This window comes from Rattus rattus, chromosome 3 (assembly GCF_011064425.1).
Source record: "Rattus rattus isolate New Zealand chromosome 3, Rrattus_CSIRO_v1, whole genome shotgun sequence".
NCBI classification, from domain to species: domain Eukaryota; kingdom Metazoa; phylum Chordata; class Mammalia; order Rodentia; family Muridae; genus Rattus; species Rattus rattus.
In genome coordinates this window covers 61,911,888-61,935,642 of record NC_046156.1, presented here as the reverse complement: position 1 = coordinate 61,935,642, position 23,755 = coordinate 61,911,888, and the positions used below count along the sequence as shown (strand labels likewise).

At 47.2% G+C, this 23,755-nt stretch overlaps 2 protein-coding genes across 2 annotated transcripts in view; one reads left to right on the top strand and one right to left on the bottom strand.

The window, feature by feature from the left end:
• The first annotated feature begins 1,705 nt into the window (after window positions 1-1,705).
• On the top strand, window positions 1,706-10,368 carry Cers2 (ceramide synthase 2). Its single transcript, XM_032897748.1, has 11 exons — window positions 1,706-2,185; window positions 6,839-7,012; window positions 7,415-7,532; window positions 7,715-7,833; window positions 7,987-8,044; window positions 8,134-8,184; window positions 8,374-8,466; window positions 8,648-8,776; window positions 8,919-9,025; window positions 9,112-9,265; window positions 9,430-10,368. The coding sequence occupies exons 2-11, from the start codon at window positions 6,840-6,842 to the stop codon at window positions 9,568-9,570; spliced, it is 1,143 nt and encodes a 380-aa protein (XP_032753639.1). The 5' UTR covers window positions 1,706-2,185; window position 6,839; the 3' UTR covers window positions 9,571-10,368.
• The window catches only part of LOC116896555 (histone-lysine N-methyltransferase SETDB1), a 31,492-nt gene continuing 18,043 nt past the window's right edge, over window positions 10,307-23,755 (bottom strand). Inside the window, exons 14-22 of the mRNA XM_032897747.1 lie at window positions 22,546-22,662; window positions 15,125-15,294; window positions 13,812-14,440; window positions 13,044-13,072; window positions 12,799-12,928; window positions 12,371-12,536; window positions 11,369-11,580; window positions 11,073-11,161; window positions 10,307-10,955 (exon numbers count right to left, since the gene is read on the bottom strand). Coding sequence (XP_032753638.1) covers window positions 10,838-10,955; window positions 11,073-11,161; window positions 11,369-11,580; window positions 12,371-12,536; window positions 12,799-12,928; window positions 13,044-13,072; window positions 13,812-14,440; window positions 15,125-15,294; window positions 22,546-22,662 — 1,660 coding nt within the window. The 3' untranslated portion in view covers window positions 10,307-10,837. The remainder of the gene's footprint in view (window positions 10,956-11,072; window positions 11,162-11,368; window positions 11,581-12,370; window positions 12,537-12,798; window positions 12,929-13,043; window positions 13,073-13,811; window positions 14,441-15,124; window positions 15,295-22,545; window positions 22,663-23,755) is intronic.

The window sequence follows — 23,755 nt, the reverse complement described above, 5'->3', positions numbered from 1 at the left end:
GTCACACCCGTAAACACGGACCTTAGGAGACTTTTGAGTTTGGAACCAGGCTGGGCAACATAGTGAGATACTGTCTCAAAAAGATTAAAAACAAGTTCCAGGACAGCCAGGGCTCCAGAGAGAAACCCTGTCCCAAAACAGACAAATGAACAAACAAACAAACAAAATATCTGGTGGAAACCATGGCAAAGGGAAGTATTTAAAAAAAATAAAGAAAAAAAGTCATAAGCTAAAAGAAAGGGGACAATTCATTCAGAATTGTGGGGAGGGGTTAAAAAGGGTTTGCTGGTGCCCAGATAGCAGACAGGAGAGCTCTGTTGGAAAAAGGAGTAAGGATGTGTGTGTTGCAGAAGATTTTAGGAAGGGTACTGAAGAGGGATAGAGCAAAGTGCAGGGGACAAGCAGTGCTGGGGTCTCACTGCAAGGACCAAGTAGACCAAGGCTGGAATCACCTGCTGCCTCTATAACTCCCCAGACAGACCAGATCTATAGCCAATCTCTCACACTCGAGTCACACTTTGGCCACAGTCCTCCTTAGATCATGAGCAAAGCGCTGGCACTTGACTGCATACACTGTGAGGCAGGCCTCTGCCACGGGCTTAACGATGGTAGAAAAATGCTATATCAGGGGGCTGGAGAGATGGCTTAGCGGCTGCTCCTTCAGAGGACCTGGATTCATAACAAGGGTCAGAGAGACAGCTCAGCAGTAATGAGCACTTCTTATAGAGAACTCGGTTTAGTTTGATTCTCAGCACCCACATGCCTGCTTACAACCTTATATAACTCCAGTTCCAGCAACACTGATACCCTCAACTGACCTCCTTGGGCACCAGACATGCATGGAACACATGCATACATACAGACAAAACACCCATTAACACACACACACACACACACACACACACACACACACACACACACACACTCTTTTTTTTTTTTTTTTTTGGTTTTTTTTTTTTTTGGATTTGGGGACCGAACCCAGGGGCCTTGCGCTTCCAAGGTAAGCGCTCTAACCACTGAGCTAAATCCCCAGCCCCCACACACACACACACTCTTAACAAAACCCAAAGAACTATTTCATGAAGGTTGAAAGAAATGATATCATCTTCCAAATACTGGGACCATGCTTGGGCATGAGCCCGGAGCAGGCAGGTTTTAAAGTTTTTTTGTTTTGTTTTTTTACATGGAAGAAGCTAAGCTACAGGTCTCCCTGTTAAGGGACCCTTAAGTACATCTTAAGTCAAGTTCTGTCCACAATGGAGTTAAGGCTGCTCGATAGCGCTCTCTCTCTCTCTCTCTCTTAGTTATTTATTAATTTATATGAGTACACTGCAGCTGTCTTCAGACACATCAGAAGAGTTCATTGGATCCCAGATAGTTGTGAGCGACCACGTGGTTGCTGGGACTTGAACTCAGGACCTCTGAACAGCAGTCGGGTGTTCTTAACCGCTGCTGTTTTTGAAGCATGAATTTTTTGGGTCTAGTTAAGGGAAAACAGGTTCTAATACGAAGTTGGTCACATCTAACCATAGTGTAGCATGGAGACTGGAGTATGTTTTACAAAAGGTTGAGAGTAGCTCTGTTCAGGCTCCAAACAGCAGGGCTGGGGGGGACTGTGGATCTCATCGTGGGGAGCATCGGGGTCTGTGCAGGGCTCCTGGATGGGCTTCCGGCTGCACCCTTTCTCTGCCGCCAGTGTCGCTGGACGCGGGAATTGTGGCCACCAACCCGGGGGTGAACCAAAGGCTGACAGCCGGGCCGAGGTCGCCGACCACACCAGGGCCGCGGGGGTGGGCAGAGGCAGCTCTCTCTGAGTCGCTCTGGGTTCAGGCACCAGGGCGTCCCCGACCAATGTCCGGGTGGAGGCCACAACGGCGCCACCCAGAGACCCGAGCGCTCTGCAGAGCACGCGCCATCCGCCCCGTCGGGGCTCCTCCGCTCCACCGGCGCAGCGCAGGGTTCCGGGGGCCCGGCCCCGCCCGGCAGCGGCCCACGCCCAGCTCCGCTACAGGGCTCGGCCTGGGCTCGCCCGGGCTCGGCGGGCAAAAGAGGAAGGAGGGAGGGAGCCGCGGGCGGCGGAAGGGGGAGGAGAGGACCCGGCCCAGTCAGTGCGCACTGGCCGGGCGCTAGAAGTGGGACACGGAGCAGCGGCGCCCGGACCGGTCAGCTTTGCACTGGCCGCCGAGTGAGTCTGTGCGCGGGGCCGCGGGGGTGGCGGGATGGCGGCGGGCGCGGGGGCTCAGGGCGCAGCTCGGAGGGAGCGGGGCCTCCACCGGCTCATGGCGGCCGGCCTGCCGGAGGGCGGGCCGAGCGCTGCGGGAGCGGACGCTCCGGGTCAGGCTGGGGCCTCGGCCCAGAGAAGGCCTGTGGGGCAACAGGTAGGGGCTGGAGCTGGGCGCTCGCTCAGGATCCGTGGCACAGACGCCCCTTTGTTGGGAGTGGAGGAGTAGCGGACCTTTGGTGCTAGCAGCCCCTGGGGGCCCGCGTGCGTCCTGGGGCCTGAGTGTGGAGGCCGAGGACGAGCGGCGGCGGCCCCTACTGCTGTTGCTGCTACTGCGGCGGCCGCCGCCGCCTCTGCCGCTGCTTCTGTGCCCCTTGTACCCACCCCAGGAGGGAGGTCAGAGCGTCCATGTGCCTAACGGGAAACAGGAAGGAGTACGCTCTTAAATGTCTGTCCCGGCCCCAAAGGGCTAACATTCCTATACCGTTATGGGGCGTGTGTGGCCAGCTCTGGGTGGTAACTTGCTAATTACAGGCCCAGAGGTCCTCAAGCTAGCTGGCTACCTGCAGGTGGGTGACATTCCTTTTTAGCTTGAGTTTGGGAGTTCCTGTGCCTCAGACACACTCCTGGCATCCAAACCGGATCTTGGGTATGAGTTGCCAGCCTCAGCTGTCAGGGTGTTCTAAGCACTGCGAGGTCTGGAGTGGGCCGGAATTCCGAGAGAACTGAATTAGGGAAGGCCTCCCGCAATTACTTCTGTTTGTGTTAGAGCTGGGGTAGGAAGTCACTTGCCATCCCAGAGCCGAGGTGACTGACTTGTATGTTTGTTGACTGCGCTTTTGATGGGGCCCTTAAGCGTAAGGATTCTGTTCCTTAGGTCTTGTTTCTGGTCACATAGTGCCTAGTTTCGTGTGTGTGTGTGTGTGTGTGTGTGTGTGTGTGCGCGCGCGCGCGCGCGCGTATGTGTGCGTGTGTGTGTGTTGCTCCTTGTTGTCTATTGCTGCCCCATACCCCTCTATTCTCACTGGGGTCTCTGGCCCGGTTTCTCTCTGGGAAGAGGGACTTTCCCCCTCTGTCGTTGGCCATAGGCAAACTGACACTATACAGTTCTTTCAGCACCATCCCACTTGCAGCTGCTACTTCAACCTACTGGTCTCTCCAGTCTCTTGGAGGCATACTTTTATACAGTGTTTGTGAAACATCCCAGAGAAGTGGCAGGCCACGTGAAGCCTGAGGCCACAGTTGTCACAGCCTCACCTCCTTACCTTCCCCAGAATCTGACCCATAGTTTTGGCTCGTGCTGTAGCCTGAAGCAGTTGGTTGACACACCTTTTGACTTCTGTTGCTTCTCGCCGTCTAGAAAGAAGTTCATGGCCAGCTACTATTACCCGAAAAGAAAATTTTCAAAAGTCTACTTAGGACTATGTCGCCTTTTCCATGTTTGCTCAGGCTCGAGAGCCTATGAAACTGTCTCTTTCGCTCTATCTGCCGTCCCACTGGGTCTGCGGTTTTCTTGTAGGTTAAGCTTCTACCTTCCCAGCCTGGGTCTGTAAGCACCCATCTCTCACCCCTTTTCACTTTCGTCGGAGGGTCTTTGAGTGGAGGATCAATCAGAGTTGGAGCCGAGGTTGGAGCCAGGCAAGAACCCTGCTTAAGTTTCGAGTAATATGATGCTTGTGAAATCCATGCTGTACTGGCTCCTCGTCTGCCTGTGTCTCGGAAAGTGGTGCCCGTCTCTGAGGTAGGCACGTGTGAGGAACACATAGATGGACACCACGCCAGATCTCTTCATGTGTGTGGGCGGTATAATTTTTGTGAGTGGAAAAGTTGCAGGTGTAATCAAGTTGCAGGTGTAATCAAGGTGTAATCAGCCCTTAGGGGCTGGATGTCGCCCTCTCTTGTCCTGATTTCTTGTTGATGGAATGCTTTGTCTGGTGTGCTGGTGCCAAGTAGCCACCAGGGGCGCAGCAGGGAGCAGACTGGCTCTGTGGAGGTGTGTAAGGCTGACTGGAAACCCCAGTCCCTTCTCCTGTTGAGTTAAAAGTCTTGACTTTGTTGCATCTCGTGGAAATTCAGAACAGCAAAGACGGACACAGCGAGCTTGAAGCCCAGCGTGCAGGCCCCCAGCAGTCTTCACTCTCCAGTGACAGTGGGAGAGCGCTGGGGCTGCTGTCCTGGGGTTGAAATAGGTGTGCTGTTCAGTGATACCCAGTTGGGCTACCCAACCCCCACCCTCTAGCTCCTTACCTTCTTTGTAGGGATAAGGAAGGCACTAGACATTCCTACGCCGCTGGAGCCCAGAGGAGAGGCTCCACCCACTCCCTGGGCCCTTGCTAGCTCTCTGAGTCTTTAACCCTCAAAAGACTCTATCAAGAAAAATATCGGGGTTGGGGATTTAGCTCAGTGGTAGAGCGCTTGCCTAGGAAGACCAAGGCCCTGGGTTGGTCCCCAGCTCCGGAAAAAAAAAAAAAAAAAAAAAAAAAAATATCCTAGTAATGGAATGGCATGGAGATAGCCCAAGGCTAGGATTACCTGCATGCTTGACTTTAGGTCTCATTGAAGAAAGAGTTAGGCACACAGAAGCCAGGAGACAAGGTCAGGTACTGACTGGTCCCTACCTCCTATCTAGTTAACCCAAAAGGTAGGAAGGAGGCGGTGGGGTGTCCAGATTGCACCTTCACTTGGGCTTCTCCTTCCTCTAGGGAGAAAGTGTGCTTGCGTGGGCAGTTATATTTAATTCTGTCCTTTGGAGAGGCTTCCACTCTATTTAACAAACTAAATATTTATTCAGGTTGAGGTGGAGGGGAACGGACAGTGCTCTCCATGTTGGGGCCTGGAATGTATAACTGGGATGTGTGTGCTGTGTGTGCAGCTGAAAATCCTTTATCGTCTATGCTGACCTCTGAGTTCATTCAAAAGAGCAGTGAGCAGGAGTGGGGACAAGAGGGTAAAGTCCTTGAGCTGGAAGGAATACTGACTGACCTGTGACATGCTGAGAGGGATTTCGCAAGTGCTTCTGTGGAGGGTGGGGGCGGAGCTGGTGAGAGAGCCAACCAAACCTAGGGCCAGCCTAGCTCAGCTGTGAGCTGAGGGTTCCACCTCCTTCAGCAACTCGGTATTTAGTGCCTGGTGCCTCTGCTCACGTTGGTCCACAGGCTGCTGCTCGATTCCTCTCCACCTGGGAGACCACCTTCCTCCCGTCACTGCTCATAGTCTCTAGGTCAGTCTGCATGCTGTCACCTCTCCTGGTATTTCATAGAAGGAGAGCCAGGGGAGCCCAGAGGACATCCCTGGCTCTCCTACTCGGCAAGTCTTAGAATTTCCAGGCGTTATGGTGATGATTGACCCTTCAGGAACACCTGAAGGTTGCTTCTCAACCCCGGGGAAGCTGCCAAAGACCATTCCCTGCCTCATCTAGGTTCCAGTGGTCAACGCCACATTGCTTTTTCTGTGGAGGGAAGAAGGGACGTTGGAGACAGCAGCTCTTCCCTGGCTTGAGGATGTTGGCTGGTTCCCCTGCAGGCAGCTTTTTATGTTCTGGACAAGTCTTTGTAAGAGATGGGTTATGTCAGGTGTGGTGATGAGTCTGTAATTCCAGCACTTGAGCTGCTGAGGCAGTAGGATCATGAGTTTGAGACCAAGCTGGGGGGCGTAAGTGCCATCTGAAAGAGGAAAGAGGGCGGGCGAATAGCTCAGTTTTACGAAATGTCTTGGTTTGCTGTCTGGATTCTCTGTCCCCAGTCCTGACCTGTACCCCGCCTTACTTTTTTTTTTCCTTCCCTCCCTCCTTCCTTTCTTTTCTTGGTTTTTCAAGACAGGGTTTCTCTGTAGCCCTGGCTGGCCCAGAACTTGCTTTTCTTTGCTGACTCAAATTCTTCCTCACTTCCTTTCTGAGCAGAGGTTGACAGATGATTGTGTGCCCCCCGCTCCCTGTAGACACTGAGTGGCGGGTGTTTGATGTTCACTGTGCTTTGCCTCATTTATTCAGAACTGAGCTATCTTCCTCCCCACTCCTCTTCCCTGAGACAGCTTATGCAGTTCAGCTTGGTCTCAAACTCATGATCCTACTGCCTCAGCAGCTCCAGTGCCAAAATTAGACTCACCGGACATAACCCATTTTACAAACTAAGGGTCTTACTCTGTAGCCCTGACTGTCCTGGAACTTGCTGTATGGATCCTCCTGCCTCGGCCTCCTGAGCGCTGGGCTTAAAAAGGCGTGCACCCTTCTGCTCACTCTCTCTGATTAACTTTCCTGATTGTTGACTACAGCTTCTCAGACTGGGTTTTGTTTATCCTCCAGGTTGAGATCCAAAAGATAAGATTGATAAGAAAGGAGTGCTGCTTTTTTTTTCCCCAGGGAATCAGGCCTAAGTGGTATCAGCATCACCGAAAGTTGCATCAAAGTAAATAAATACTGAACTTGAAAGCCACTAATTTCCTATTACACATGAGGAAACCTCCTCACTTAAGCCAGCCAGTTCATTCCAATGCCATGTAGCCAGAGCAGAGTCCAAGACTAGAGTCACTGTCCCATTCCTTTTGACAACCAGGAGTGCTCATTCCCTCTATTGCCTGTGGGGTGCTCCACTTGGCCTTACTTTTCCCTTCCACACTTAGGATGCTCCAGACCTTGTATGACTACTTCTGGTGGGAACGACTATGGCTGCCTGTGAACTTAACCTGGGCTGATCTAGAAGACAAAGATGGACGTGTCTATGCCAAAGCCTCAGACCTCTACATCACACTACCCCTGGCCCTGCTCTTTCTCATCATTCGATACTTCTTTGAGCTGTGAGCATGCCTTCAAACCTTCCCTAATTGCCAGCTAACCTATCAGGCGTCATGTTGGTCTCTTGGTACTTAGTTCTAAACATTGGTGTTCTGGTCACCCAGGTCCCTACCCATGCTCCCCCTCCCCCAGGGCACCATTGTCTTGCTGAGGGCTCAGCACCCCCAGGCTTTTCCTTCAATGGTTATTTGTTCTCATTCTGCACCCGCCTCCTCGCCCGGTCAGTAGTGAACATAGGCAGCTTTGTCAGCTGTGGGCAGCCCAGGAGGCTAGAGAAAAGGTGCTTGCCAGGGAACTTGGGAAACTGAGGCCCAGACTTAAATCTTGCAGTACCTTCTCCACCCCATCTAGGGTTAGGAGGGCCCCAAGGGAGCCAGACACCTCTCTCTCTGTCCCTTACCCAGTTATGTGGCTACACCCCTGGCTGCCCTCCTGAATGTTAAGGAGAAAACCCGACTGCGGGCACCTCCCAATGCCACCTTAGAGCATTTCTACCTGACCGTCGGCAAGCAGCCCAAGCAGGTATGAGCTGCAGATGACTCTGGGAGTTGCTGAGCTTGGGTGGGTCAGAGTTTGAATGCTTGCTTGCTTTGGAAGGTGGGAACTTGGTAGGGGATGGGCCTGACTCAGGTTATTATGGGGAACGGTTAAGTAGAATGAGGGCACTGCTGATGAGGGCTGAATATAATGGTCTCTATGCCTAGGTGGAGGTAGACCTTTTGTCTCGGCAGAGTGGGCTCTCTGGACGCCAGGTAGAACGTTGGTTCCGCCGCCGCCGCAACCAGGACAGGCCCAGTCTTCTCAAGAAGTTCCGAGAAGCCAGGTGGGGGCAGTTGGGGCAAGTGAAGCTGGGTGACACAGTTGTTTTTTCTTGCTGGGAGGAGAGAGCTGTGGTGTGCAGAAGAGGCGAGGGTATCTTGAGGAGTCTGGAGGCAGTGGGAAACTGCTGATTCGTCCACCTTGCTTCCTCTTGCAGCTGGAGATTCACATATTACCTAATTGCCTTTGTTGCTGGCATGGCTGTCACTGTGGATGTGAGTACTGGGAAGTGGGAGCACATCCTTTAAGATGGGGTAAAGTCGTAGGATATGAGTCCTTCTTCCTTTAATCTCTCTCTTTGCAGAAACCCTGGTTCTATGACTTGAGGAAAGTTTGGGAAGGATATCCCATACAGGTATGAGAAAATCCCTTATGTAGGAGAGTGTACTGTGGTGTACAGTTCCCCCTTAAGGGTTTCACGAATACATGGCAGAGGAAAATCATGAATGAAGACTATCTTGAGGGGCTAGAAGTAATGCGTTGGGAGGTGTGCCCCTTAGGTTTAATTGTTCTGGGATTCCCTTACCCCTCTCTCTTCTCCCAGAGCATCATCCCTTCTCAGTATTGGTACTACATGATTGAGCTTTCTTTCTACTGGTCCCTGCTCTTCAGCATTGCCTCCGATGTCAAGCGAAAGGTGGGTAAAGAGGCTGTGCAACTAAGTCTAGGCCAGATGAGGTCCTGGGGTGAAGAGTCTCCCCTTTGACTTCTTGGGGAGCTGGGCAGAGCTGCTGGGATGTGGGTAACAAAAGCTGAGGGGGAGAAGAAGGAACAATGGAACAGGAAAGAGTCCCTTGGAGCCTCTATCTTTTCTGCAGGATTTTAAGGAACAGATCATCCACCACGTGGCCACCATCATTCTCCTCTGCTTCTCCTGGTTTGCCAATTACGTCCGAGCAGGGACCCTCATCATGGCTCTGCACGACTCTTCCGACTACCTGCTGGAGGTTAGGCTTCCTCACAGTAGAGGCCCCAGTGCAGTCCCCCCCACCCCCCATCTTCTAGGGGATTGAGAGGGGATTGTCAGTGCTGCTAACCACGTGCACATACAGTGAAGAGCCCATGATAACAGATGGACTATTTCTACAGTCTGCCAAGATGTTTAACTACGCAGGATGGAAAAACACCTGCAACAACCTCTTCATTGTCTTCGCCGTCGTTTTCATCATCACTCGACTGGTTATCATGCCCTTCTGGTGAGTAGGTGCTCAGGCTCCTGCCCCTTTCATTACCTCAAGCTTTCACCCATGGCCATGTTTACGACTTGCACTTAAATCCTTAGGATCCTCCACTGCACAATGATATACCCACTGGAGCTCTACCCTGCCTTCTTTGGCTATTACTTCTTCAATTCCATGATGGTAGTGCTACAGATGCTCCATGTCTTCTGGGCCTACTTCATTGTGCGCATGGCCCACAAGTTCATAACTGGAAAGGTGAGGAAGGCCCACCCTCCTCCTGCAGGTCCCTCACCCTGTCAACGCCCCAATGCCTTGTCATGCCAGCAACTCTCTTTTAAAAAGCATGAGGTTTGGGGGGTTAACTTAGAGACAGCCCTTGGATACTGAAGGATACATAACCCTTTTTGTCCTTTTCACAGCTGGTAGAAGATGAACGCAGTGACAGAGAAGAAACAGAGAGTTCAGAGGGGGAGGAGGCTGCAGCTGGGGCAGGAGCAAAGAGCCGACTCCTAGCCAATGGCCACCCCATCCTCAATAACAACCATCCTAAGAATGACTGAACCATTGTCCTAGCTGCCTCCCACATCAATACTCGAAGCCAAGAAACTAGCCAAGCTTCCCTTTAGGGGCATTTGAGCTCTGGGGAGAAAGGATATGAGGAGTGGTCTATGTTGACCTCCCTTCTTTTTTCACCCAGTTGCCTTTAAACCAGACTCTAAACAGCCGGTCTCCAGGTAGAAAGGAGGCTTGGCTGTATCCTGTTGAAACGGGACCGTCTGGTCTCATTTCCCTCTCTACCTTCCAAGCTACCCTTTCTTCTGCTAACCCTTCTCAGCTCTGAGGGTTGGAGTCGTAACTCACACTCTTCATTCCTAAGAATCTGGAGCTAGTTGTTTGCCTTTGACTCCCTGACTTCAAGCCAGGGTCGTGCCTTACTGTCCCTTTTCTGGGCCTCCTTCTGCCAAAGCTGGACCAAGGTTCCACCTTTCTAAGCTCCCTAGCTCAGAGGCCAAAAATGAAAGCTGAGCTACTTTTAACTTTTTCTCTTCCTTAACTACAAGTCAATTAAGTGAAGGAGGGTATACATGCCCTCACCCTACCCCAGGGACCATGGTTCCTAGATCTCACTGCCTCCTATTTCTGGCCTCCCTTTTCCCCTCCCTTCAGCTAAGACAAGCTGGTGTGGAGTAGAAGGGCAACTAGTTCTATTATTTATTGAACATTTGGGGTTTCAGTTGCAAAGCCAGAACTACAGCTACCTGGCATTTCGGCGAGGGACCATTTCAGACCAAAATGTACTGTTAATTTTTTTTAATTAAAGTATATTAAAGGTTAAATAAAACATGACTGTGTTAGACTATTAAGACTTGAGAAGGGTTATTTTTCTTAGGCTTCCCTCCTGGTCATGGAACTTTTTTTGTTGCTGTTAAAAAATTACACAAGGCAAATAAAATCAAGGGGTAAACTAATGATAGTTGCCATTGGGAAATGACATCTCCCTGGAAGGTCAAGATGGGACTGAGGAGAGAAAACAAACCACAAGCTCTATTTTATCATCTTGTTAGAAGACTTTCAAGAAACCATACAAACCAGAGATGGCAGATACACGGCGCATGTGAATCATGAACACATACGGGATGAGAAGGACCTCAGGCTGATGCTAGGGTGGTCATCCCACCCTAGTGCCTGCTAGCACCACGCTGGCAACGTCCTGATCTAGGACCCCCACTTTTATCTACTAGGAGCTGAAGCTAGATCAGAGACGTGGAGTCAGAAAGACCCAGTTCCTGGGGAAGGGATGCTCAGAGTGAGGAAGAGAAGTCGCCTCTAGAGAAGTCGCCCTCTGCATTCAATGGCTCCACAGCAGCACAGCAGTTCCTTGCCTTCCACACTGCCCACCTCGTAGTTGTAATCCCAAGTGAGTTCTGTTCCAGCCCGGATTCTCCTGATATGGGAAAAAGGTAGAGTTTAGAGGGTAAAAGGTGAAGCCAGACCACAAAGGAAGGTACTCCCCTCACCCCAATTTCCACAGAATGTGCCCCTTCCTCATTATCCCCCTTACTTGCTGGCAAAGAAGGCCACCCAAGGGAAGCGAAGATCATGGGTATCCACAAAAACGTTCTGGACAAACAGGTTGGGGCTGCAACTGTGCTGTAAGTTTAAAGATGACAGTCATTCAACCAGGGAGGCGTCAGATATATGTACTCTGATCTCTACCCCATTACATACTATAGCAGTGATATTTTGAGAGAAAGCCACTTCACTCTTTGAGGTCACCTTATAAGCAAAGGTAGGTTTATACAGCATCTTTAATAAGTTAGAAATAGAACCCTCCACCTATAGGTGCTTCAGGCTCACATTGAGGTAGCGGCCTAGGTTGCCTTCAAGTTTGGCATCAATGATGTAGCAAGACTCTTCACCATCATAGAACTGGCGTGTGTTCTTACGAACTGGTGCACTCTCTCCCTTGTCCACGGAAGCCATGTTGGTTGATTTAATGGCAATACCATGGGTTGATTTAAGAGCAAAGCCTCGGGTTGATTTTACTGCCACCTGACGCTTTGTTGGTCCTAGAAAGAAAGAAAAAAAAGGAGTGGTGGTGGTGAGGAATCGTCCACTCCTAACTAGACATTCATTCTACCACCTTCACTTTAAGCTAGGCTGATATCAATGTGTGATCCTCCTGGGCCCCTTTTCTCCCAAGTGCTAGAATCATAGATGTTACCACCATGCCCCATTTCTCCTCATTTTTATTCCAATCATTGCAGTTCAGGGATAGCAAAAAGCTAGCTAAATTCATGTTAAGACCCTAAACCACGGGGTTGGGGATTTAGCTCAGTGGTAGAGCGCTTGCCTAGGAAGCGCAAGGCCCTGGGTTCGGTCCCCAGCTCCGAGAAAAAAAAAAAAAAAAAAAAAAAAAAAGACCCTAAACCACTAGCCAGGTGTGGCTGGTTGCACACCTTTGATCCCAGCTCTTGGTAGGCGGATCTCTTGAATTCAAGGCCAACCTGGCCTTGGGGGTGGGGCAGACCATAAGTCACATTGTCTTAGATGAGGTTCCATGTAACTCAGGTGGGTCTCAAACCTACAAGCATGTTGCAGCTTCCCAGATGTTGGACTACAGGTTTGGGCCACCAGGCTGAGATTGTGCCATACTTTATTAAAAGCACGAGTTATATTGAGCTAAGGAGCTGAAGAAAAGCAGGGGTACTGGGAAGAAAGGAAGGCACATGGCAGCTAACAGTGTAGCAGAGTTGGCAAGGCTGCCCAACTCTTGGGATCTGGATCATTTCCTTCTTTTAAAAATGTTTTTCCTACTTTTCCTGTTCCTTCCTACCACATCCAAACATTTCAGACTACCCGACAAGTTCTTCTTGTCCTCAAAGTCATCGCCATCAGAGCCAGAAGAGATGGTCTGGATGTCATCACTGTCAACCGCTGTGGCTGAAGTCTGACCAGCAGTGGGCTTTCGGCTGGTTCCACTTTCCCCCTCGCTTTCTGTGCTGCTGGACAGGGTTAGGATATCCTGGAGAGACAGGGTGTGAGGAAGTGAGAGCAGCTAATGGAAAGGCTGTTTCAGGTTAATGCTTTTACCCAGGACTTGGCAAAAAGGGCTATGGCGATAGACGATTAGATGCTGGAGAACAAAGCACAGCGTCAAAGGCAGAGAAGAGACTTAACAGTCACTCTAGTAAGGACTTGGGCTGGGACTGGTGTGTGCTCCTTTCCATGGACTGAATAAAACAGAAGGCAAGGTGAGCCCAGGTAAGCATAAGGAGGTCACTCACATCAGGGTTTGACTGAGTAGAAGTCACAACTCGCTGGCTCTGGAGCACAGAAACTTTACTAGCTGGTTGGCGAAGCCCTTCAGACTTCATGGGAGGGTTGTGTCCATGATTCTGAGAGCCTTCAGTAACTCTATGGGAAGATCAAAGATGGAGAGGGTCAGGTTGCTACCGGCTGTTTCTTAGGCTTCTTTTGTGGGCTTAAGAGAAGGAGGCAGACTTAGAAGGATGAAAAAGCAAGAACTTACACTGACATCTTGTTTCGGTCCTCAGGGTCCTGGCAAAGGAACAAGGGAAAAGTTAAATGCTTTCTTGGTCCAAGGTAGATCTCCAAAAACAACATTACCATGACGCACACTAAAGGGGGTGGTGTGGGGAAATCACATTGTAACTTGATAACAGTAACAGTCAACAGTATATTCCCCTGGCAAGGGCCTTTAACCTTCCCCAATAATGGGCATCACTGAAAGAAACAGCACTGTGAGCAGTGCTTCCTGGACCCAACAGTTTTTACACCTGTAACGGGGAATATTTCAACATCAAAGATACAATTTCTAACAGCAAAATTCAGGCCAACCTGGAGTGTACTGTGACCCTGTCTAAATAAAAAAACAAAAGCAGTAAACTCAATATACTTGGAATCAATTCTTTATTTCTTTGCATTTGAGATGGAGTCTTGAAAGGGGCAAGCCCCCTGTCTCAATCTTCATTTGTACCAATGCTAAAAGGCACTGCTTTTAACATAAATACACATTCCCTGACTCTTTTTTTTTTTTGGTTCTTTTTTTCGGAGCTGGGGACCGGACCCAGGGCCTTGCGCTTCCTAGGCAAGCGCTCTACCACTGAGCTAAATCCCCAACCCCACATTCCCTGACTCTTGTCGTGTAACACCTCACACTGCCTTGGGAGTCTGCCAGCTAGGATGACCATCACCAGATGCAGTTTTATACCACCAGGCCTATGAATTAAAGTAAATTACTTCTACAGGGAAGTAGGACTGCTCTCAAATTTCTTACCTCTTTTTTAGATTGCTTACTGTCTCCTTCATCCTTGAAGCTCAATCCTGAGGTAGAGGCTCTTTCAGCCTCTCCCCGGCCTCCCCCAGCACGGCCATCTCCACCTTCACTAGTCTTAAAGGAGGAACGGCTGTCAGAGTCAGCAAATCCACCTTCACTGACACTATTGCAGCTCAACCATGAGGCCACCTTGTTCTTGGGTGTCTCTTCGGAGGAAGGTGGATTGCAACCCCCTACAGATCCTGAGGGAGTGATAGGAACGTGGGGAGGCCCACGGTCTGGGGCTCGGGAGTCCTTTGAAGTCACCTCAGACAGTTCACTCTCCTTCTGACCCCGAGTCTGCCTCCGGGTTGCATAGCTACGCCACACTGAACTGGTGCTGAAGTCCTCGTCCTTACAGAAGTTGTCATCGGAGCTGTCGTCGTTGGACTCCTCAGGGTCCTCTGAGCCACTGTTGCCATCCTCCTGGTCCTTCATATCCACCCCACTGCTGTCAGAGGAGCTGGGGACGTCACTCTCATATCCTTCCTTGAAGTTCTCCACACTTTCAATGTGGTCCAGATTTGCAAAGTACTCATCACCCATCTCGAGGCCTTCTTTGTCTGCAAAGTCGTCTGTCAGGATTTTGCCTGCGAATAAAGAGAATTGAAGGTCTTCATCAGTACTGCACCCACTCGCAGGGTAAAATCTTATGTTATGGGCTTTCTTTGATGCCACCTTTGCCTCTGCCATTAAGGTACGGTCACTGCAGCTGTCGCCTTGCCCTCCCCATTTTCTTTTGTTTACCTTGATATTTCCTAGCTGTGCTAAAATATCTCTGGGAGAAAATGATATAATTGAATCTAAATGAGGTCTCTCACTGAAAGAAACATCAATAGTCAAGATCTGATCCCCTGGCACTATTTACGAAGCACTTTCCCCTCTCTGGCCTACCTATAGAGGCATATCACTTATCGTGTACTTTATAGAAGAGACTCCATCTCCTCTTAGTCCCAGATTCAACTGTCAACGCTTCATTCATCAATCCATCCTTTCTTTTTTGTGATGTTAGGGACTGAATGCAGCACTTCCTGAAAACTAAGCATACATTGTTCTCCTGATCTACATTTTCACTCCTCAGTTTTTTTGAGGTACAGTCTAGGTATGTAGCTCAGGTTACCTCCTACTCTCAATTTTCTGCCTTCACCTCTGAATATTTGGATTATAGACATGTGTTGTTACTATGCCCACTAGCACTCTGCTATGTCCAACTTTCCCATGACCTTCCATGTCCCAAACCCCATAGGGTAAAAACCCTTCTCTTTATCACTAACCTGCATAAATGCAGACAAAAGAGCCTTTAGCAATGTCATCCAAGCAGCGGATGCCCCAGCCCTTGTTCTGTGTCTTAAACAGCTGTAGTCGAACCTGCAGTCCATGCTGCACCAACCGATTTGTGCACATGTTTGGGTCACATTTGCAGCGCTTGTTACACTCATAAACCCTGGGAGGTCAGAATACAATCAGTGAGTACTTAAATCTGTGACATGTCACGAGCAAAGATCCTGAAGTCAGTAGTGACCTGAGAGTAGATTTATGGGATGATCCATCTATCCTCTTGGACTCATGAGAAAACAAAGACCAGAAACATAATCCAGAAGGGAAAGTGCTTCACAAAGACGCTCATAGTAACATTGCACACCATGAGTGACAGAGTGCCTAACCCCTGGAGAAAGGATTAGCAAACAAAGAAGTGCAGACTGTAGATACAAGCTTATAGATTGTTTGAGTTGATACAAGTAAAGGAGCTGGTGAGCCAGCTTAGTGGGTAAAAGCACTTTTCACCAAGACTGATGACCTAAGTTCAACCCCTGGAGGCTACAGGGTTTGAGAAGAGAACCAACTCCTCCAAGTTGTCCTCTGATCTCTACACTCCTGCAATCACCCAATAAATGTAATAAAAACCCTGACATCTAGAAACAGATAGATATAGAAGAAAAGCAGAAGCCAGATTACATATACCAAAAGGAAACAGATAAGAAAATACTGATATAATTTTGTTAGCATAAAGCTGGTATTCTTTCAGAAAAATTTTTTGTTTACTTTTTTTGAGACAGAGTCTCTCAACATATCCTTGGCTATCCTGGAATTCACTACATAGACCAGGTTTGCCTAGAACCCAAAGAGCCATTTGTCTCTACCTTCTAAGTGCCTTCCATATTAAAGGCCTGTGCCAATATGCTGAGTTTAGTAACATTTATTTAACAAGAGTTGTGTCAAACATTGTGACTACACAAAGAAAAGGTCATAATAATTTTGACCCCATACTTCCAATTAAACAACTGAAGAAAAGAAAAAATATGGGAGGCAGACGCAGGTGAATCTGAGTTCAATGCCAACCTGGTCAACACACTTGAGTTCTAGCACAGCCAAGGCTACAAAGAAAGATCTTGCCTCAAACTGCAAAAAATGTAATATAAAACAAAAAAGCTCCTAATAAAAAGCACAAATAGTTGCTAGTTGGTGGTGGTACCTTTAACCCCAGCATTCCAGAGGCAGAGGCAGTTGGATCTCTTAGTTCTAGGCTGACAGTCTAAACAGCCAAGGCTACACAGAGAAACCATGAGGGAGGAGGAAGGAAGGTAAAGAGCAAAGATGAATGATTTTGACCTCTGATCGCCACATGCACCACTCCCACGACTACACATATCCACCAGGGCAGGGGATGTAGCTTTGCTAGGTAATGTGTATCCTTAGTATGCAAGAATCCCTGAATTATATCCCCAGCACAGCATACACTGGTGATAGTGGTATATTCCTGTAAACCCAGGATTTGGGGGCAGATGCATGAGTTTCAGAAACTCAAGGTCATCCTTGGCAACACTGAGAGTTCAAGCCCAACCAGAGCCTGTCTCAAAATACAAAAAAAGGGACTGGACAGATGGCTTAGTAATTGGAGTCACTTGCTGCCATTGCAGAGGACCTGGGTTCAGCACACAGTATTCATAATGGTGGCTTAGAACCATCTGTAAACCCAATTCCAGGGGATCCAAAAGGCTAAGCACAGTATACAGACATTCATGTATGCAAGACAGACACCAAAGTAAGAGTAAATCTAAAACAATGCAACAATAAAATAAAAGTAAAGGTTTATTTATTCCCCTCAACTTTAGAAAGGACTGTTGAGGCTATGTAGCTCAGTGGGAGTGCCCTTGCCAGACATGAAAAGACTTGGGCTTGACTGCTAGGACCACAAAAATAAATAAAACAAAACAAAACCTGAGTAGGATTATTGTGATATACATGGACAAAAATGCTCTAAGAGGACTGAAGTTCAAGCAGTTTTGAGAAACTGAGTAGTATCACATATCAGCACCTTTCTAGGGAACTGCTTTACTGTGTGCGTCCTTAAAAGCCTATTGGGTATAGTGGTGCATGCTTTAATCCCAGCACTACAGTGAGCTCCAGGCCTCACCTAGGGAAAGCCTACTGAGAATTAGGGGGCTATTCATGTAAATATATATGTTACCAGCACAGGAAGCTACCATCAAAGAAACTATACTAAGTATCATTCATTTATTAATTCCTCAAAACTCCTCAGTGGCTACTCTGTAACACTGCACTAGGCAGTGCCGTAATACAATGTGATACAATGTATTCGGAAGAGAGAAAGCCCAGAAAGCTTACACTGTAATATGGGAAAACAAAACAAAACAAACAAAAAGCAAACACACACTTGAGTCAACAAAGTTGTTAGAAATACTTATAAAAAGTACAAATGTGGTGCTGTAAAAGAGAAAAGAGTTAAAACAGAGTATGTACTATGTGTATGGTAACTGCATAGAATTTCAGCACCTGAGGTAGACGCAGAAGGATCAAAAATTCAGTCATCATTGGCTATACAGTCAGATGGAAGACAGCCTAGCAAGTGAGACCATGTCTAACAAACAAAACCAATTCCCAGGGGTAAAAGGCCTACTTTTCAAGTACCCAGGGACAGGTTGAAGGCAGGAGACTGAAACTGAGAGATCAAGGTTAAAGCCAGACAAACAAAAGCAGTGGAAGGTGCCAAGAACACATCTCCTGCACAAAAACCCCAGAGGTAGGCTTAAAAAAAAAAAAAAAAAAAGAAATGGATCTAGGAAGTAATGGATATAAACACACTTCAAGCAACTTTAGAGGGAGAGAAGTAGGCTAGCTACAGAGTATAGTGTTTTTCAAGTTAAGGGTTAAAAATGAAATCCATGTGTATTGGGCAACTAATAGTTTTAAATATGTGAGTAGCATATATTTGTACTTATTCAGAAATATTTTTGCTAAATATGGTGGTGCAGGCTTGTAATTCTAGCACTTGGGAGGCCAAGCTAGGCAGATGGCAAGTTTCAATGATAGCCTGGGCTACAGATGGAGAACCTGTCTCAGAAAAGAACTTAAGTCTTTTTTCTGATTTTTTTAAAAAGAGAGAAGGAAAAGTCTGTTTATGGACTGGATATGTAGTTAAGTGGTAATCTTAAGTTACTTTTCTATTGCTATGAAGAGACACCTCAACCTATAAAAGAAAGTATCTAGCTGGGGAGGTTATATTTTTACAGGTGAATTCTCTACCATCATGTTGTGGGGCCTTGGTACTGGAGCAGCAGCTGAGAGTTTACATCAGGCAGAGAGAAAACACTAACTGGAAAGTCATGGGCTTTTAACACCTTAAAACTTACCATCTCTATTGGCATACCTCCTTCATAAGGCCACATCTCCTAATCCTTACCAAACAGTTCCACCAAAAATGCAAAGATTGGAACCTGTAGTAAACATTCTTATTCAAAACACAACAGTAATACAAGACTTTGGGTTCTAACCCTAACTTGAAACAAGAGATGGCAAAAGCAAAACTACCCGATAACCAAACATTTCCTATAAACCAGGCTGTTTTTTTTTTTTTTTTTTTGTTCTTTTTTTTGAGGACCGAACCTGGGCCTTGCGCCTTCCTAGGCAAGCGCCTACCACTGAGCTAAATCCCCAACCCCAGGCTGTTCTTCAACTCGAGATCGCCCTGCCTCTGCCTCCTGAGTGTTAGGATTAAAGGCCATGCCCAGAGAGATGGCTCAGTGGTTAAAGAGCACTGACTGCTCTTCCAAAGGTCCTGAGTTCAATTCCCAGCAACCACATGGTGACTCACCACCATCTGTAATGTGATCCAATGCCCTCTTCTGTTGTGTCTGAGGACAGCTACAGAATATTTATATATAATAAATAAATCTTAAAAAAATGTCTCTTTTTGTTTGTTTTGAGATGAGTCTTATATAAACCATGCTGGCCTCAAAATCACTATGTAGCTAAGAATGACTCTGAATTTCTAATTCTTTCTCCCACTTTCTTCTCTACAATGGTGATTTTGGGTCTGACAGTGTACAGCACACACACCCGCAGATCAGTCTTACTGCTACATGAACACTAGGCAAGCAGTGCATTAAGCTAGACTCTCAGTCTTCCAACCTTTTTTTCTTTTTCTCTCTCTTTTATTTTTTCATGGTTTTAGTTCTTCTGGAAAGGGTCTCATTTTCGTGTAGCACAGCCTTCCCAGTCCTTAGATCAGCTGCACAGCCAAAGGTGGCTTTGTATTCTTTTTTTTTTTTTAAAGATTTATTCATTTATTATATATAAGTACACTGTAGCTGTCTTCAGATACACCAGAAGAGGGCATCTGATCCCATTACAGATGGTTGTGAGTCACCATGTGGTTGCTGGGAATTGAACTCAGGACCTCTGGAAGAGCAGTCAGTGCTCTTAACCGCTGAGCCATCTCTCCAGCCCCCCAGAGATTGTTCTCATCAAGCTTTCTTCTCATTTATTTATGTGCACTGATGCTCTGCCTGCATGTATGTCTTTTGCAGGTATTGCATCTCCTGGAACTGGACTTACAGTTATGTTGCTATGTGGGTGCTGGCAATTTAACCTCAGTCCTCTGGAAAAGCAGATAGTGCTCTTAACTACTGAGCCATTTCTCTAGCCTCTAGTCATGTCTGTTTCTCTTTGAGAGAAACAGATTCATTATGTAGCTCTGGCTGGCCTGAAACTCACTGGGTAGAGACCAGGATGGCTTTCAACTTCTAAAGATTCTTCAGTCTATACTTTCTGAATCCTGGTATTATAGATTCTCACCCACATTTCTTTTATTAAATTGTGTGTGTGTGTGTGTACACTCAACACAAACACAAATGAATACAGGTACCCTGGAAGGAACCCCTGGCACTAGAGGGACAGGGTCTCGTGTTCCCAGGTTGACCTTGATATCACTATGTAACTGAGGACCAACTCAAACTTCTGATCCTCCAGCCTCTACGTCTACTAGTCTACAGTTTATGTTATTCTGGTGTTTGAACCCAAGGTTCTGTGGACCCTAGGCAATTATTCTACTAAGCTACACCCACAACCGTTGAATCTTTTCTTTAAGGTTTTTCTGTGTATCCTTGGCTGTCCTGGTATTATAGATTCTCACCCACATTTTTTCTTTTATTAAATTGTGTGTGTGTACACTCAACACAAACACAAATGAATACAGGTACCCTGGAAGGAACCCCTGGCACTAGAGGGACAGGGTCTGTAGACCAAGCTGACTTTGAACTCGCAGAGACTGACTTGCCTCTGCATCCAGAGTGCTTTGAGTAAAGGTGTTTATAATCACTACCTGACTCTAACTATGTCTATTAATGTCAATATATTTTGGTTTATTATGCTGGGGACTGAACCCAGGATCTTATGCATGATAGGCAAGTGCTCAATCACCAAGCTACACGCCCAAACTAAGCATACCTTTCAGTGTAAAAAGAGCCTTTGATGATGAGAAATGAAGCAATCTTACTTATGCCTGCTTCCTTCTCCCTTCCCTGTGTTAATTATGTACACTCAGGGGTTGGGCATATTAGCTGCACTATCTTCCACTCTCACTACAGTTCTTTCCGACCTGTCCTTCTGAGTCTCAGATATTGATGCAAACTCTAAATGTGGCACTCAGGGACTAGCCTTGAGCATTCATTTAAATTTATTGTTTCTCTACTGAGGACACCTAGGTCTTTATGTCTAAGCCCTTAACTATGCTTCAGCAATCTTTTTATCTGTTTTTAACATTCTTAAATATTAAATAGGCTAGTCTCGAACTCACAGAGATCTGTCTCTGCCTCTGGGAATGCTGATTTAAGGGCATGTACACCACCATACACAGCCTGTTCCAAGAATTTTACCATCTTCTTCACATTTGTTTTGGGCTCCTAATTTAACATGGCTGAAAACAAGGTGAAACAACATCCAGACGCACAGCGTTTGGCTTTCCAACTCAATATGCAGCATCAATAACCAGCTGCTTCCTCAAGTCAAACGTCTGGGAGTTGTCCTTGATTCTACTTCTTTCATCCCACTCGCTGTTCCATCTACCACGTTCTGTATGAGACTGCGTATGATGGCACACACCTTTAGTCCCAGCACTCAGGAGGCAGAGTCAGGCAGACCTCTGAGTTTGAGGCTACTCAGATCTACAAAGTGAGTTCCAGGAAACCAGAGCTACACAGAGAAATCCTATCTTGGAAAAATAACAAAAAACAAAAAACAAAAAAACCCCAACCAACCAACAAACGAGTTCTCTCTCTAGAGCTGTACTTTCTCATGCACCCAACAGCTCTCATTCACTACTTCATTCTTGGTGCATATTAACCACGCCTCTGCTGGGCTACACACTCAGCCCTATCCTCCTTAATCCCCACTGCCATTTCCATTCTAGTGTAAGGCCTAGCTCCCATTACTTCTCATATATTCTCTTAAAATTGCCAAGTTGGTCTTTGAAATCTTTGAAATTCTGTTTTTCTGATCTAAGACAAATAGCATCCCCCAAAAAGGAAAAAAAAAAAAAATTAAAAGGCTACTTAAAAACCTACCTACCGGGGTTGGGGATTTAGCTCAGTGGTAGAGCGCTTGCCTAGGAAGCGCAAGGCCCTGGGTTCGGTCCCCAGCTCCAAAAAAAGAACCAAAAAAAACCAAAAAACCTACCTATCTACCTATTTATCACGATTTTGGCTCTAACTTTCTTTTCCCCACTCACTGGCCTGGAACAGACCAGGGTGTCCTTTAACTTCCTGCCTCTATCTCCCAAGTGCTGAGATTACAAGACTACACCACTACCACTGAGCCTGATTCTAACTTTTCATTTTAGGTTATCAAAGCCCTGTAATTCACTCGTCATAATCAGAACATTCAGACATCATGAAATTAATCTTAGGTATATGAGTGTTTTGTTTGCATGCATGTCTGTGAGCATTTGTGTACCAAATCCCCTGGAACTGGAGTGACAAATGGCTGTGAGCCACCATGTAGGTGCTAGAATCAAACCAAGTCCTCTGCAGGAACAAGTGCTTCACTCTGAACTGCTGAGCACTGCCAATTCCATTTTTGTTTGTTTCTACACAAGGTGTTGCTGCATTGTCTAAGCAGACCTAGAAACCAAGCAATCCTTCTGCATCTGCCTCCTGAGTGCTGGGATTACAAGCATATGCTATCACATCCTTCTAAGATTTCTGCATAAGAAAAAGTAGTGAAAACTCTCTAATTACTCTCATATATTTTTTGAGATAGAATTTTAGTATTATAGCTCAGATGGATCTGAAACTATCTTCCTGTTTCAGCCTCTTGGCAAGTTAGGTTTCCAAAGGTTCTTACAAACAGAAAAACAAGAATGTACTCCTCTGAGGACATGGGCAAACTGACTACTTACCCTGTGGGCAGACACTCTTCTAGTCTTTTGTGCTGGTAGCCGGAGCTAGGGTTGATCTGACCCCCTGGGGTACAGGCTGTGGCCTGGACAGTGAGCTGATGGCAGGCACACTTGGATCTGCAGAGAGAGAGAAGGTAACTACAGCTGTGGTTCTTAGGTTCATGAGGATGGGGGCTGGGCACAGTGATCCACATCTGTAATCAACATTTGAGACATAGAAGTGGGAGGATCAGGGGTTAACTGCTATCCTCAGCTAGTGAGTTCCGGCTGGCTTGAGCCGTCTTAAATAAAAACTGAGCTGAACACACAACTTAGGACCTGCTAGCTATAGTCACTCGTCTTAAGCCAGGCTCTGCCATGCCCAAGGTGCCCATTGTGGTAAGGAGGTGCACCTGCTGAGTGGGTGACCTTGTTGGCAAGGACTGCCTAAATTTTGAGAAATAGAAAGTCTCTAACCTCCAGAGCCATGCTGAGCAAGAAGCAAGCCCTACTATGGCAAGGTGGAGCTAAAAGCCATACTTTTAAGCAGTTCTTGGTTATGTAAACTCTTTCACTTGCCAGGAACTTCCAGGCCTCACCCTCAGTCACCAGGGACTCCCAATAGCCCTTTAAGCCATCAACAAACCTGAGCCTTAGGGCAAAAATCAACCACAAAGGATGGGGGTGGGGTAAAGGTAGTAAGAACAAGCATGAATAAGATACAGTGAGAGCAGAGTAGATATAGAGAATCATAGTGCAGAAAACAGAGACAGGATGGAAGTTTAAGAAAAGGGCAGACGGGGTTGGGATTTGGCTCAGTGGTAGAGGGTTTGCCTAGAAAGCGCAAGGGACTGGGTTCAAACCCCCACCCCGAAAAAAAAAAAAAAAAAAAAAAAAAAGGCAGACAGGTTGGGGATTTAGCTTAGCGGTAGAGCGCTTGCCTAGCACGCCAAGGCCCTGGGTTCGGGTCCCCAGCTCCAAAAAAAAAAGGGGGAGACAAAAATAGCAAGTGGGGACAGGAACAGAACAATTCCCAGGGTAACTCATGGGGCCATATAAGACTATCAGACCCTGGTGTCCCTATCTCATGTCTTTCTTTTTTCTTTTCAGTAAGATCTCACTGTGTAGCTAGCCTAGGCTGGCCCAGAGCTCAAGATGAACCTGCTGCAGTGCTGAATTTCAAATGCTGAGATTACAGGTCTGTGCCACTGCACCCAGCTTCTGTATCTGT

What these genes read in the sequence shown, in the direction of transcription:
- Cers2 (XM_032897748.1), top strand. Translation starts at nt 6,840, where the DNA reads ATGCTCCAGACCTTGTATGACTACTTCTGGTGGGAACGACTATGGCTG. An exon ending in GGGAAGGATATCCCATACAG is followed by an intron (nt 8,185 to 8,373) that starts GTATGAGAAAAT and finishes CTCTTCTCCCAG; the next exon opens with AGCATCATCCCTTCTCAGTA. An exon ending in ACAAGTTCATAACTGGAAAG is followed by an intron (nt 9,266 to 9,429) that starts GTGAGGAAGGCC and finishes TCCTTTTCACAG; the next exon opens with CTGGTAGAAGATGAACGCAG.